This window comes from Mirounga leonina, unplaced genomic scaffold (assembly GCF_011800145.1).
Source record: "Mirounga leonina isolate KUSES-001 unplaced genomic scaffold, KU_Mleo_1.0 Mir_125, whole genome shotgun sequence".
NCBI lineage: Eukaryota > Metazoa > Chordata > Mammalia > Carnivora > Phocidae > Mirounga > Mirounga leonina.
In genome coordinates, this window is record NW_023270305.1 from 76,021,631 (window position 1) to 76,035,610 (window position 13,980).

At 45.0% G+C, this 13,980-nt stretch overlaps 1 protein-coding gene across 2 annotated transcripts in view; it reads right to left on the reverse strand.

Moving 5' to 3' along the window:
- The window catches only part of TGFBRAP1 (transforming growth factor beta receptor associated protein 1), a 65,991-nt gene that overhangs the window by 28,629 nt on the left and 23,382 nt on the right, over positions 1-13,980 (reverse strand). For both annotated transcript variants that reach the window (XR_004678630.1, XM_035001870.1), the window contains exons 2-4: positions 13,130-13,830; positions 3,085-3,279; positions 416-570 (exon numbers count right to left, since the gene is read on the reverse strand). Coding sequence is in view for 1 of the 2 variants with exons in the window: in XM_035001870.1 (XP_034857761.1) it covers positions 416-570; positions 3,085-3,279; positions 13,130-13,817 (1,038 nt within the window). In the remaining variant the exon portion in view is untranslated. The remainder of the gene's footprint in view (positions 1-415; positions 571-3,084; positions 3,280-13,129; positions 13,831-13,980) is intronic.

Sequence of the window (13,980 nt, forward strand, 5' to 3'; positions counted from 1 at the left end):
TAGAAGTCTAAACTTTTAACAAATTCCAAATTAGGAGACAAATTAAGCTGCTATTGTTACTCTGCTGGTTTATGAGAACTATGATCCTGACTCTTCCCTGGAGGCCCACTGAAGAAGAGAGCTGATAAGAAATACCACTTGGTATATATGTCAGACTCAGGAATCAAGCCAGAGGTTCACAGTCTGACTTGGCCTCGGCTGGCAGTGAGACCTCAGGCCAGCTGTCCTGGACTGCTCTGCAACCTGCCTCCATATCTATGTGATGTGGATGGGCTGTGGAAATGAGACAACAGATCCAAAAGCAATCTGCAAGATCGTGGCGCACAAGGAGGGCTGACGTATGTTAGTGAAATCTGAATGTTTTCTAGCTGGTGGCTTGGCGGCATGCTTTCTTGTGACCAACTTAATTACAAACCTGAAATTTTTCTTTTGGAATGTTCCTCCGGGCTCCTTTTGCTAAAACCAAAGCCTCTTCCACTCTATGGCTTGCTAGAAGATCCTGTATTTGCTTTTCCAGGGGTAAGGGAACCAAGATGTAAACTCCTTTACTTGTGGCGACAATCACTCTTCCTGGGAAAAAATTCAACAGTGTTGGAAAGGGAAAGAACATATTGCACAGACACACACTGCTTCCCCGAAACGGGCTTGTCATCCGATCTGATGGCTGATTTCATCGTAGTTCTCCCAACACAAAATTCCTACAGAAATTATAAATTACAATGCTTTTCTTTTCTTCTTCCCATATTGTCAACTGTCAGAAAAAGTGTGGACGCTAATACCACATTTCCAAAGTACAAAATATGCTTTTTTTGCCGTTTATTTGAAAGTGCTGATAAATTTAAAATCAGTTGAGTAGTGGGGCGCCTGGATGGCTCAGCCGGTTAAGCATCCGACTTCAGCTCGGGTCATGATCCCAGGGTCCTGGAATTGAGCCCCGTGTCAGGCTCCACCCTCAGTGGGGAGTCTGCTTCTCCCTCTCCCTCTCCCCCTGCTCATGCTCTGTCTCTCTCTCAAATAAATAAAATCTAAAATAAAATAAAATAAATAAAATAAAACAGTTGAGTAGATACATAATATATAGTCCGAAGAAGTTGTAGAGATAAATTATGGCAAACAATCTATGAGAATTACGATATACTTCCTATAAAATTTTATAAGAATTCTTTTCTTTCCACGTTAGTTTATAGGAAACTAAGATTATACTACTATATTATGAACCATGAGATATTTCATTCTCACCTACCATCCAAACACCCAAGTCCCAGCCTGACCTTATTCATTTCCCCGCAGCCCCATGACTTCACCTGACCCGTGGCCATCACCCTCGTGGTACTTGTGAGACCCTGTGCAGACAGTACACAGAACTGGAGCTGTACTCCAACGCACGCTCTTGCTACAAAGTTTTGAGTTCTGCTCCCTTCTGGAGACACTCTTTAAGCAAACTATCACCTGTATGCAGAAAGCAATGGGATGATCTTTCCTTCCTGTCTGAAGGATGACTCAGTATCAGCCACGCCTTCCGGGCTCCCCTGCTCTTCTCTCTTGGGATCCCATCATTCCACTCCAGCCCCACTGTCCGGTGTCACAGAAGGCCTCATCTTTCCTTTTAGTCTTCCTGCTCTGCTCTCTTGCCTAGATTATCTGCCTTCTATATCACAAGTGAAGTCATTTTTCTCATACTGAGATTCTGTCCTTTCTCTACATGGGTGTCCCTTTTCCTGGGAAGCCTCCCCTTGTTTGCATTGGGGGCGGGGTGGGGGGGTTACACAGGCAGTCTCTATGTGCCCATGACATAGAGACTGTGCCCACCTCTACCACTCGTCCGCAGCACCGTGACATTGTTATGAGACACACTCTTCTGATGTGTGTGTCGGGGCCCCCGACTGGAATGTGACACCCTTAATGTGGGGGCCGAGAGTCTTAGTAAGTTTATCTCCCTCACATCTAGAACAGGAAGGGCAATGTTTGGTGAGCTCAAATCCTTAAATGGCAAATGCAATGTATAAATCTAGATCAGTTCTCAGTTTGAAGAAAATATCATAAAAGACCTTCTTAGGGGCGCCTGGGTGGCTCAGTTGGTTAAGCAACTGCCTTTGGCTCAGGTCATGATCCTGGAGTCCCTGGATCGAGTCCCGCATCGGGCTCCCTGCTCAGCGGGGAGTCTGCTTCTCCCTCTGACCCCTTCCCTCTCATGCTCTCTCTCATTCTTTCTCTCAAATAAATAAATAAAATCTTAAAAAAAAAAAAAAAGACCTTCTTAGGACAACTGGGTAAATCTGAACATGGTCAGCTCATTTTCTAAGGGGCGAAAGGGCTTTGCAGTTATGTAGGAAAATGCTCTAATTCTTAGGAGATGTGTGTTGAAGTATTTCGGATTAAATGTCATGATGTCTTTTACTTACTTTTGAATGGCTTGGCAAAATGTTTACAAGTGTTGAGTCTAGCTGAATGGTATATGGTACTTCACTTTGTTTTCCTTTCGACTTTTCAGTACGTTTGAAAATATTCATAATAGAATTTAGGAAAAGTAAAAGAAATCCCTCGCCTGGCTCACTGCTGCACACAAGGGAAAGTCCCTCCTGACAGCCCTGGTCTGCTGCAGCCTCATCTCAGGCCAGCCCTCCTCACGCCTGACGTACTATAGTCACCCTGAATTGCTTGCATGGCCTGAAGACCAGGGCTCCCTCTTGCGCAGATCTGCAGGCACCTTTCTCTCTACCTGAGGTCCTTTCACACCAAATCTGCTTGGCTGACTCTTACTCATCCTTAAAGGTTTGGCTCAAATACCATCTCCTTCAGGAAGCCCTCCCTGATAATTCCAGGAAACATTTCATCCTCTGCTCTCCTGATTGGCCTTGTTTCATGCCTATCAAGATCTTCAACTGCTACAACTATCTGTCCAAATGTCTATCTCCCCTTTACCCTTGGAGCCCCTGGAGTCCCAAAACTGCAACCATTAACTGTGTAGCTTGAAAGTTTAGCATGAGGTCCAGCTTCAGATGGACCCTTACTAATGTTTACTGAAGAAATATCACAAATGGGTTGATAAATAAATTTCATTAAGATTTCTGTGCAAAGTAGTACCTTCAAAATCCTGTAGAATGTGGCCTTCCTTAAAGGGCAGGGTCTGCTTTTGCTGCTGGTCCAACATGCTGTGCACTGTGATGAATTCATCATCGAGCGCTATGACATATGGGAAGCAAATGGCCGCCCCGATCACATTCTCCGACCAGTGCACAGGGGCTCGCTGAGATATACCAGCAACTGTGGCAAACATGCCTGTAAAAACAGGAAGAGTCAGGTGGACCTCCAAAGAACTGTGGCATTTTTCCTTTCTGTAGATGTGTCTGGGCGCAGAATACCATCCCCTCCTGCCTTATATTTCAAGATCGTAAAGATAATATAATATGCTGCAGATGTGAAGAAGCCTACATGACTTTATTAGGAAGAGAACTACCTTGCACTGAATGTCTACCTTTCATTTGCTTCCAATTAAAGATGAGCTTAAAAAAAAGTTTACATGTACCCCCCTGAAAGTTTATAAAGCACACGTCCTCACCTGTGTGGAAAAAGTTACTTCCCAGCAATTTAAGCAGCTTTGCAAGCTCTCTCTCACATCCAATCCTTCAACTGGTTAGCGCCTCTAAGTTACAGCCCTTCCTTGTTGAATGAATATTGAATACAACCCCTCAAACATTTACTGAGCTCCTACTATGCGCCAGGCACTGCACAAGGCGTCCTATCAGGAACTGTCCCTGCTCAGAGCTGAAGTCTAATATTGGACACACGCACCCTCTAATGCAGGGACAGAACCAATTTTGCACTTCAAGACACGCGGCTGTTGAGTGTTTGCCAATAACTTCCACACCAAGTGACGGCTTATCTGTCTTGTGCATAAAGTACCAAACTAGCCATTTCTCAACGAGCTATATATAGTCCGCAGATATTGGGGTTTACCAAAATTAATACATTTGCAAAGTCAATCCATTATAACTTAGTTTTCAAACTAGTTCATGTCAAACACCTTTAAAAACAGCATGCTGTCTACTGGGTATTTACCCCAAAGATACATATGTAGTGATCTGAAGGGGCATGTGCATCCCAATGTTCATAGCAGCAATGTCTACAAAAGCCAAACTATGGAAAGAGCCTAGGTGTCCATCAACAGATGAATGGGTAAAGAAAATGTGGTATATATACACAATGGAATATTATGCAGCCATCAAAAAAATGAAATCTTGCCATTTGCAACGATGTGGATGGAACTAGAGGGTATTATGCTAAGCGAAATAAGTCAATCAGAGAAAGACAATTATCATATGATCTCACTGACAGGAGGAATCTGAGAAACAAGACAGAGGATCATAGGGGAAGGGAGGGCAAAATGAAACAAGATGAAACCAGAGAGGAAGACAAACCATAAGAGACTCTTAATCTCAGGAAACAAACTGAGGGTTGCTGGAGTGGAGGGAGGTGGGAGGGATGGGGTGGCTGGGTGATAGACATCGGGGAGGGTATGGGCTATGGTGAGCACTGTGAATTGTGTAAGATGTTGAATCACAGATCTGTACCTCTGAAACAAATAATACATTATATGTTAATAAAAAAAAAATTGCTTGATGTCCCACCCCCCAAAAAAACCCAGCGTGCTGCTGCCTGCAAACCATCAGCTGCTATTGCAACGACTGGTTTCTACTGTATAGGATGGAGAACCAGGAGAGAGACACAGAGATATGCAGAGAACTTCAAGATTAAAACAAGGGAAAATATCTCAACTATATCATTCGAGCGAAATTCCTAAACCTGTGAAATCATCAACCCACCTAAATTTTCTGTAGTTACAAAGACTAAAAGATACTGCAGTTAATCAATTACAACAGCCTCTAAATTAGGCTGTTCCTGAAACTGGCTATCACGGGGACCTCACGCATGCGCACACACCCTGCTCTTACCTAACACATGCGAGGCTCTCCCTCAAACACCACTGTGCTCAGAGCACGGTTAGGCCCTGCTTAACACTTTACATATGGGTTCTCAGCATGTGGTAGCAACAACTGGAACTCTCAAACTGAGGGTTGCCAGAGGGGAGGTGGATAGGGGTTGGGCTGGGTGGGGGATGGGCATTAAGGAGGGCACGTGTTGTGATGAGCACTGGGTGTTATATGCAACTGATGAATCACTGAATTCTACTCCTGAAACCAAACTACACTATACGTTAGCTAACTTGAATTAAAAAAAAAAAAAAAAAAGACGATGAAACAGTAAGCTGAGTGTGTGTGTGTGTGTGTCCCCTCTATTAAGGAGTCACAATTGCCTAATGTAAACCATTCTGATCTTGACTATTCCCTTTGGCCCTTCAAAGTCTCCAAAACTCATTAGGAAAAAGACTAACAACTCAGTACAGAAAGAGAGGCTATAAATTAGTAATTCACAAAAGACAAAATGCAAATGGCTAATAAATTCATGAAGAGATTCTCATATTCATCAATAACCAAGGGCACAAGTTTAAATGAAAAACAGTAAAAACACAACTTTTACTCATCAAATTGGCAAAGGTTATAGACCAATAATACCGAGTATTGGTATGGTATAAGGAAACACCTTTTGGAGAATGATTTGGGTATTATCTACCAAAACCGAATATACACTTACCCTCTGTAGTTGATTCTACTTTTGAATCTATTGCCAACTCATAAGTATAAGGGTGGTCTCTGCGATATTTTTAGTAACAGTGTAAAATTGAGCAGAATACATGAAAAGATGATGTGGCTCTGGGTGAAAGCACCATGAACAGAAAAGAAGGCTCTTCTATTAAATGAGTACAGAGGAAAAGAACTACTATAAATTTAGCATATTGAGCAGTAATTTCAGTTTGAACATTCGCTGTGTGGAGCATGGAGTTCGCTACCAAGAGACGGACAATGGATTCAAGGGTTCACAGGTGGTGAAGGGATTAAGGGAAATATGTAAACAATGACCACACAAGAGGTAAAGACCAGGGCATAGAAAGGTGTAAAACGCTTTCCAAGCGAGCGGATGGAGTGCTGATGGAGGTCAAGTCCAGGTGGAGCTGAGTGATCAGACCCCAGCCTGCACAGGGAAGAGGACGCACACAGAGGGCAGCAGCCGGGAGGGCACATGTCCCCGGAACAGGGCACACCCTGTTCGGAAGTCAAGCTGGCGGTGGAACGGGCAGCACTGGCCTCTAGTCAGGCTGAGGAGTGTGGCCTGCACTTGTTACAGGTCACGGGGGCTTTCAAAGGCCAGTCGGGCGGAAGTGTGGAGGCTGTGTGCAAGGAGCCACACAGGGGAGGGCCAGTCTGCCACCAAGGAGGCGGCCTTGGCTAGGCCCGAACTGGGGCACAACAGAGGGGGGCAGCCACTTCCAGGGGTGAATGGGGGAACCTGGCTACTGACTCAGTGGGAGCGAGAGAAGGTGAGTCGAGGGCCAACATGCGGCTGCCAGCCTCAGGATTGAGCAGCACTGCACGGAGTCGGAAACAAAACAGGGATTAGGATGCAGGGCTGGTTGGGAGGCAGTGTTTGCACTTCCCGGAACTGGAGGTCACAGACTTTCTCAGGGGGTGGTAGTAGCATGCTTCCTGAAGGGGACACCACGCTTCCACAGAGCACACCAAAGGCCACCGTGGAGTACAGGATAACCCGAGAGGAATGGTCTCCACAGAGTGCAACCCAGGACTGCGCCTGAGGCTGGTGGGGGCTTTTCGTTCTCATCTCTTTCCAAAGTAGGTAAGAAATCAATGAGAACGTGGAAAACTCCACCAAGGTGACTCAGAGCTGGAAGGCAGGACTGAACAATGAGGGCAGTCTGGTTCTGTCGCCGCGGTCAGACAATGCATGGGACCGAAGGCCCCGGGTTTGGCATTGCCGGTGTTTTACCATAACAGAGAGGACGTAATTACAATCGGAACTAGCCTACCAACTGTATCGCCTAAGTATTCAGATAGCAATAAAAACTGCTCGAGAAAAACAACCGAGGGGCAAAGCTTTGGGCAGCATTAAGAATCTGGAATGAGGACTGAGCTTTGGAGGAAGAAATTCAGTTAGCACTATCTTGACTCTTCTGTGCATTTAGAGCCAGCCAGCTGAAAAGAACCCGAAGGCACGGGCGCCTGCATGCCCCTCCCCTGGGTGCCTGGCAATCGTAAACTGTAAGCCCGAGGATGCTGCTAAATTTTGGGTCAAATAACCATGTATAGCACACTCTCCCGGGAACATGGACAGTAAGACGTTGTCCAGCCTCATCCTGGAATTAAATTTGGGTGGAATGCATTTCCCTACATAAGGCTGGGTATCACCTGGCCCAGGAGGTGTGCAATGCAGAGGCCCTGACATGAATGTTCTTGTAATGAAATGGGCAGAACCCAGAGGTCAAGAACAAAGGCTTCTATTCACCCAAGAAGCAGATGACACTGGAATAAAAGGGCAAAGCAGTAACTGGCAGCTGATGGGCCCAGGTCAGGCAGTAGAAGGTGCCACAGAACAACTTAGGAACGAAGGTACTGTTATTAACACCCACCAATTAATTATATGCCTGCGGAGCAGGTGACAAACTCTATTGTTTCTGAATTCTCAGAGTCAAGTGCTGTTAATGTGCAAATGTAACAAATGTGTAAATGGTACATCTTAAAGCATTATTTTCAATTGTGCACCCTTTAAATATCAGAGGTCCCCTTATCTGAGCAGGGAGGAGGGAAGAGGGCCAGGAGGCCAGGGAGCCATGTGGAGTCAGGAGGAGCTTAATTATCTGCATTTTTCAAGAAGTATTATCAAAGGACAGAGTTTACAGTCACAAGACTCCATCACATTATGAAAATTTCAACAAAGTATTGCTGAGAATAGGAAAATCTAAGCTAAGGCAAAAAGCTGAGAGTGGTTCCGGACGACACAGGAGTGAGCACATATAATCTTCAGGGAGAAACAAAAGCAAAACGAAAATATATAGCTTTCATATGTTTAAAGGTGCATTTGCATTCATTACAGCAATTTATTTGAACCTAATTTTTTTTTAATAAAGATTTTATTTATTTATTTGAGGGGGGATAGAAAGAGAGAGAGAGCACGAGTAGGGGGAGGGATAGGGGCAGAAGGAGAAGCAGACTCCCCGCTGAGCAACATGGGGTAGGGGGGCTTGATCCCAGGACCCCAGGATCACAACCTGAGCTGAAGGCAGATGCTTAACTGACTGAGCCACCCAGGCACCCATATTTGAACTTAATTCTGAAGCCATGTAATAAAGCTGGTGATTGCTATGCTGCATACAGAACCTGTATATAGGTAATGTATAAGAGAGCTTACAAGTGGTATTGGAGTCAAATGTTTTCCCTATAAAGCCTAAACAGTAAGGTACTGGCTCATAAGCAGGCAAACACACTGACAGAACAGAACAGAAAATCCAGAGATAGACCCAATGGCATAAGGGAATTCGGTGTGTGTTAAAGGCAGCCGCCTACATCAGTCACAGAAGGTGGGCTCTGCAGTCGGTTGATTGGGATAATGGACAGCCACAGAGAAAAGGATAAACCAAATCCGTTCCTTATACCCTGCACTATAAAAAGTGAAACTATAAAAAATGAAGCCATAAAAGTACCAGCAGAAAACATGGGTGAATTTGTCTATAACCAGAAGAGAGGGAAGCGTCCCTAATTATGACTTGAAATCACGTGCACGGGTGGTTCAGTGGTAGAATTCTCACCTAATTATGACTCAAAATCAAGACACAATAAAGTAAAAAGGTTAATACATCAGATTATATAGCAGTGTTGAAGAAAAGCTTTTGCATGGTAAAAACTGGAAACAAATATTTGAAACCTACACAGGGCAACAAGTTGGTATCTCAAACACATAGAGAACACTAAAAGAAATGGCAAGAGAAAAGAACAGATAATCCTATCAAAAGAAATGCAAATGGCTCCTAAATGTATGAAAAAATGTTCACTCTTGGGGCGCCTGCGTGGCGTAGTCAGTTAAGCATCCAACTCTTGGTTTTGGCTCAAGTCATGATCTCAGGGTCGTTGAGATCGAGTCCCACGTTGGGCTCCAAGAGGAGTCTGCTTAAGACTCTCCCCCCCCGCAAAAAAAAGACTCTCTCTCCCTCTCCTTCTGCCCCTCCCCCCACCCCCGAAATAAATAAATAAATCTTTAAAAAAAATGTTCCCTCTTGCTCATCACAGGAGAAATGCAATTAGCTATGCTGAGATACCACTTCTCATGTACGGGATTGCGGACAACACGGAAGTTCGACAACACAGGGAAAAGGCATTGTCATATGTTGCTGGGGAGAACAGAAAATGTACAACCTTTATCAAAGGAATATGGCAATACCTACCAAAACTCACATGCATCTGTACTTTGACTCAACAAGCCTACCTATAAAAGGCTTTTCCATAGATCCACCAGGAAAATACAAAAAAATAAGTCCCTAGTAAAACCGTAAAACTGGAAAAAACGCACATGCCCACCAATAGGGCTGATTTTTTTAAAAAAAACCATGGTACCTCCACATGACGGAGTAGCATGCAGCTATGAAATGAAGAATATCTCTGAATTATATTACAAAGGGGTCTCCATAATACATTGTTAAGTAAAAAAAAAAAAGGTGCTGAAAAAGAGATACAAATATTTACATATTATTTATATTTTTTATTAAAAAATGAAAGGATAAACCATAAAAATACCGTAAAAATAAAGGTTGCCTAAGGGGGAAGAAGAAAATAAGTGAAGACGACAGGATATCAGCTCTCTGAGAATACCTTGCTGTAGCCCACCTGACTTGGAACCTTGTACATATTTATGTAGTAAAAATATAAAATGAAATAAAGCAATTCCTAAAAATCAAAAGTAAAATAAGACAAATTAACTGTATATCCAGGTGGTGGCATAACAAAACAGAGGGGGACTCTTCCAAGTGACTTTAAAAAACACAGTAATGTGACCATACATTCCTGATGGGTTTTATGTACACCCTACCCTCAAGACAAAAAGAACCATAAACAATCAAACTATTTTCAGTCACTGCATTGTGGGAACAGGGTGTCAGTATTGTTGTTCTGCATACTGCAGGATTAGTCAAAGGAACAATTATGTCGGACAGTGGTTTACTAAGACTCTGGGTGTGGTTTAAGGCAGACAGGAACATAAAGACAGACGAGGTCAGTGCCCTGCAGCCGTGAATTGGTTCTATCAGCATGTTCTCACAATGGATTTTACCTTTACAGAAACACATCCTTCCCAACTCTGTCCACCGAAGAGTCCTGAACACAATGCGCGACAAGCAGCTCTAGCACCCAGCCCGTGGTCTCTAAACATCAGGGGTCCTTGGAGAAATGGCTGAAACCAGATCTAGGGCAGGAAAGGCACAAAATGAACCTGGAACACTTTCCACACCAGAAGGCGAGGAAGCCGTCCAAGTTCTAGGGTCATGTGAAAGGGGTGTGGCAGTCAAGCTGGACAACCCCTGCCCCCCCAAGCACAAATAGATGGAAACGCACCATATGTGTTTGAATCCATGATGCATCATGGTATCTTTTAAAAAGTCGCTTCCGGAGACAGAAGGGATCACCTTACTGAGAACTGTCCCATGCTGCCTTTCTCAGACAATGGACCTGGGGGCAACCAAATACAGTAAGTTTCTCTTCACTGAAGTAGTCCAGTTATGAAGGAGGAAGGGACAGAAACAGAACGCTGCCATTTGGCAGCCCACCATGATTTAAAGGCTCTACGTACCACTCATCAATAGCTCCTGACATCACAGAGAGAGAAAAAGAAATTACACAACCCTGACGGAAGTCCTCCACCGCCGACGAGGAAGTCTTGCCTCTCCCCCAAACAAGCAAAAAAACCCCCAAAACCAAAAAACACACCCCACACTTGAATCTGATAAGAGCTGGCATCCTAATTATCAGTTGGCAGGAAACACGAAGGTCAACCTGACATAGTAAACAATATAAGGGGATAAAAATCATCAAAATTCAGACTGTGGGATGCTAGGTGAAATGATCCAACCTCTTCAACAAAAAGTTAGGGGAAAATAAAAAGAGAAGGACAAGGAACCTTAAGAGAACTTACACACCCAGAGAAGCTTAACAGATCAATCAATTGCAATGTACACGCCTCATGTGGGATGATTAAAACTGAAAATATACATATCCTTAAACATAAATTTATGTAGATAGGTATTTACATATGTCTCTCTGTTTATGTGTGGTAACAGGAGAAATATGGCATGCCTTGATATTTGGTGATGTTAAGGAATTACTGTTAAATTTTTTTTAGGTATGCAATAGTATCGTGGTTTTCATCTTTTTCTTCCTTTCTTTTTTTTAAGGAACTTAGAACTACATACTGAATGGTTTATAAGAGAAGTGCTATGGTGCTCACGATGCTGTACTAATCGAGCGGGGGAAATGGTTAGGTATATAAATCAAACCATTGGCAGGGAATTCATAACAGCTGGAGCTGAGTACATCTGATGTCATTATAATGTTCTCTTTACTCTCTCTGTATTTTCCATAACACCAATCTTTATTAAAACCGGGAATTTCTGTTAAAGAAAAAGGTGGTTGGGGTAAAGAATTTTTGTCCAGAAAGTAAAAATCAGAGCTATCGAGCCATGAAGAGACACGGGTGAACCTTAAAGGCATATTACTAAGTGAAAGACACCAATGTGAAAAGCTAACATACTGTATGATTTCAACTACATGACACTCCGGAAAGATCAGCGGTTGCCAGAGGTTGGGGGTGTAGGGGACCAAGAATTCTGAAGGCAGTGAACACACTCTCTATGGTACCATAATGATGGATCCATGTCATTATACATTTGTCCAAACCCAAAGAATGTACAACTCCCAAGAGTGAACCCTGATGTAAACTACAGACTTTGGGAGATTACAACGTATCCCTGTAGATACATCCATTATCATAAACGTACCACTCTGTCGGGGGGATGTGGATAGTGCAGGAGGATGTGCGTGTTTGGGGGTAGTGGGTATATGGGAACTCTGTACTTCCTGTTCAGTTGTGCTGTGAGCCCAAAATTGCTCTGAAAAACAAAAATGATTTTAAAAAGTAAAAATCAGTAAGTGTTCACCAACTAGAGTTCATGACCTCAACTTTTGTTATTAGCGGAAAATATGCTTGTACCCCTCACTCTGAGATGAGATGCCTACACACAGACTATGGTTAACAAATACCGGTGGTGAGGTAGGCTCACCCTCCCCAGCACCCGCTGTGTGTCACAGACACACACGAACCCTAAAGTGAGCCATCCACGACTGAAAGAAAGTACAAGTCACCCACGCCATGAACAGCTCGGAGTGTTAATTTCAAGAAGGCACCACAGGGGGCGCCTGGGTGGCTCAGTCGGTTAAGCGACTGCCTTCGGCTCAGGTCATGATCCTGGAATCCCGGGATCGAGTCCCGCCTCGGGCTACCTGCTCAGCAGGGAGTCTGCTTCTCCCTCTCCTGCTCCCCCCTCTTGTGCTCTTTCTCTCTCTCACTCTCTCTCTCAAATAAATAAAATCTTTAAAAAAAAAGAAGGCACCACAGGGAATTCACAAGGCCGTACGACAGAGCCAAAGCCCTTTCAGGGGGCTAGAGACAAGACAGTGTGGTGGGATGAAACTGCAGTCAATTAAATAAATAATGGACGGAACGCTGAAGTCTCCACACTTGAAAATATGCCTAAGTGAGCTCCACTCCTTTTCATAACGAAGAGTAAAAACACCCAACTGACAAATCCACCCACACGTGAGAACATCTTACAAGGAAGTCTTACGGATTTTTATTTTGTAGTTATTTACTTAAAGGAATTTTCTCCGCAGAGCCATCTCGAGGCTCCTCTTTAGCACGGAATAAAGCTGGCTTTCCTTTATGACTGGCCTATTTTTGTTCCACTGACCCTACATTCACTGGACAATCTAAGGGAACGATAGCACACACTGGTTCTGCATTCTGTTTACATCTTGCCACACATCCTCGGTGTTGGCGAATACTCTTCACGAGTATCTATCTTCACAGCTAAATTCTCCCTTCCGGATCTGGGCATGGATTCACGGAGGGAAGGCAAAGGGAATGGACAGATGGGAGGCGGAGGTTGGTGGAGGCTCACCCAGTCCTCCGGGACCTGCCAGGAGGAACTCCTGTCTCCCGATCCTCTTGACAATGGGGCGCTTCTCCTCGCTGCAGTAAGGAAACAGGTCCTGGGAGAAGCCCGTGTTGTAGTTCAGGATGATGTACTGTGTGGTCAGAGCCAAGCACAGGAAGTCGCCGTCCACGGCCACGGCCAGGGGCTGCTCCGGCGTTGACACCTCCCTGACGATCTGAACCCGGTCCTCGTATACCAGGAACAGCTGGATGGTCCTGCGCTTGACCGAGATGATGCAGACTTCCACGCAGAACGGGTCTCCGTTCACAGGGTTCTCGTTCAAGGCCAGTGCCGCGGCCCCTTTGATGCGCGCCCCCGAGGGGACGGGCTCCAGGCTCATCATGTTGACCAGGGTGATGGAGTTGTCACAGAGCACCAGCAGCCTGTTGAGGGCCGAGGCCGCTCGCAGCTCATTCACTGGCTTCCGGAAGCCCAGGTGTCGGTGCAGCTGCTTGGCGGCAGAGAAGGCGGCCGTCCCGGTGGGCAGCGCCCGCTCCTCCAACAGGAAGTGGTGAACCACGCAGTCCCTGGTGCCCACATAGAGGTTCTTCCCGCAGCACTCCACGCATTCTACGTGCACGCGCTCCTTGTCGCCTGCCAGCAGATCCCAGCCCACGGCAGAGACCAAGGTGAAGGCCTTGGTGCTCATCATGTCTGCCGCTGCTCTGCGGGGAGAGGGACAGAGAAGTTAAGGCAGGGCAATGAACAACAAGCAGAACCACGTCAGGTCGCCACGAATACACCTCGTTCCCCAGTTAACGATTTCGGGGAAAGGACACCACCCGACGCTGTTAAGAAGCAGTACCAGGAAGAAA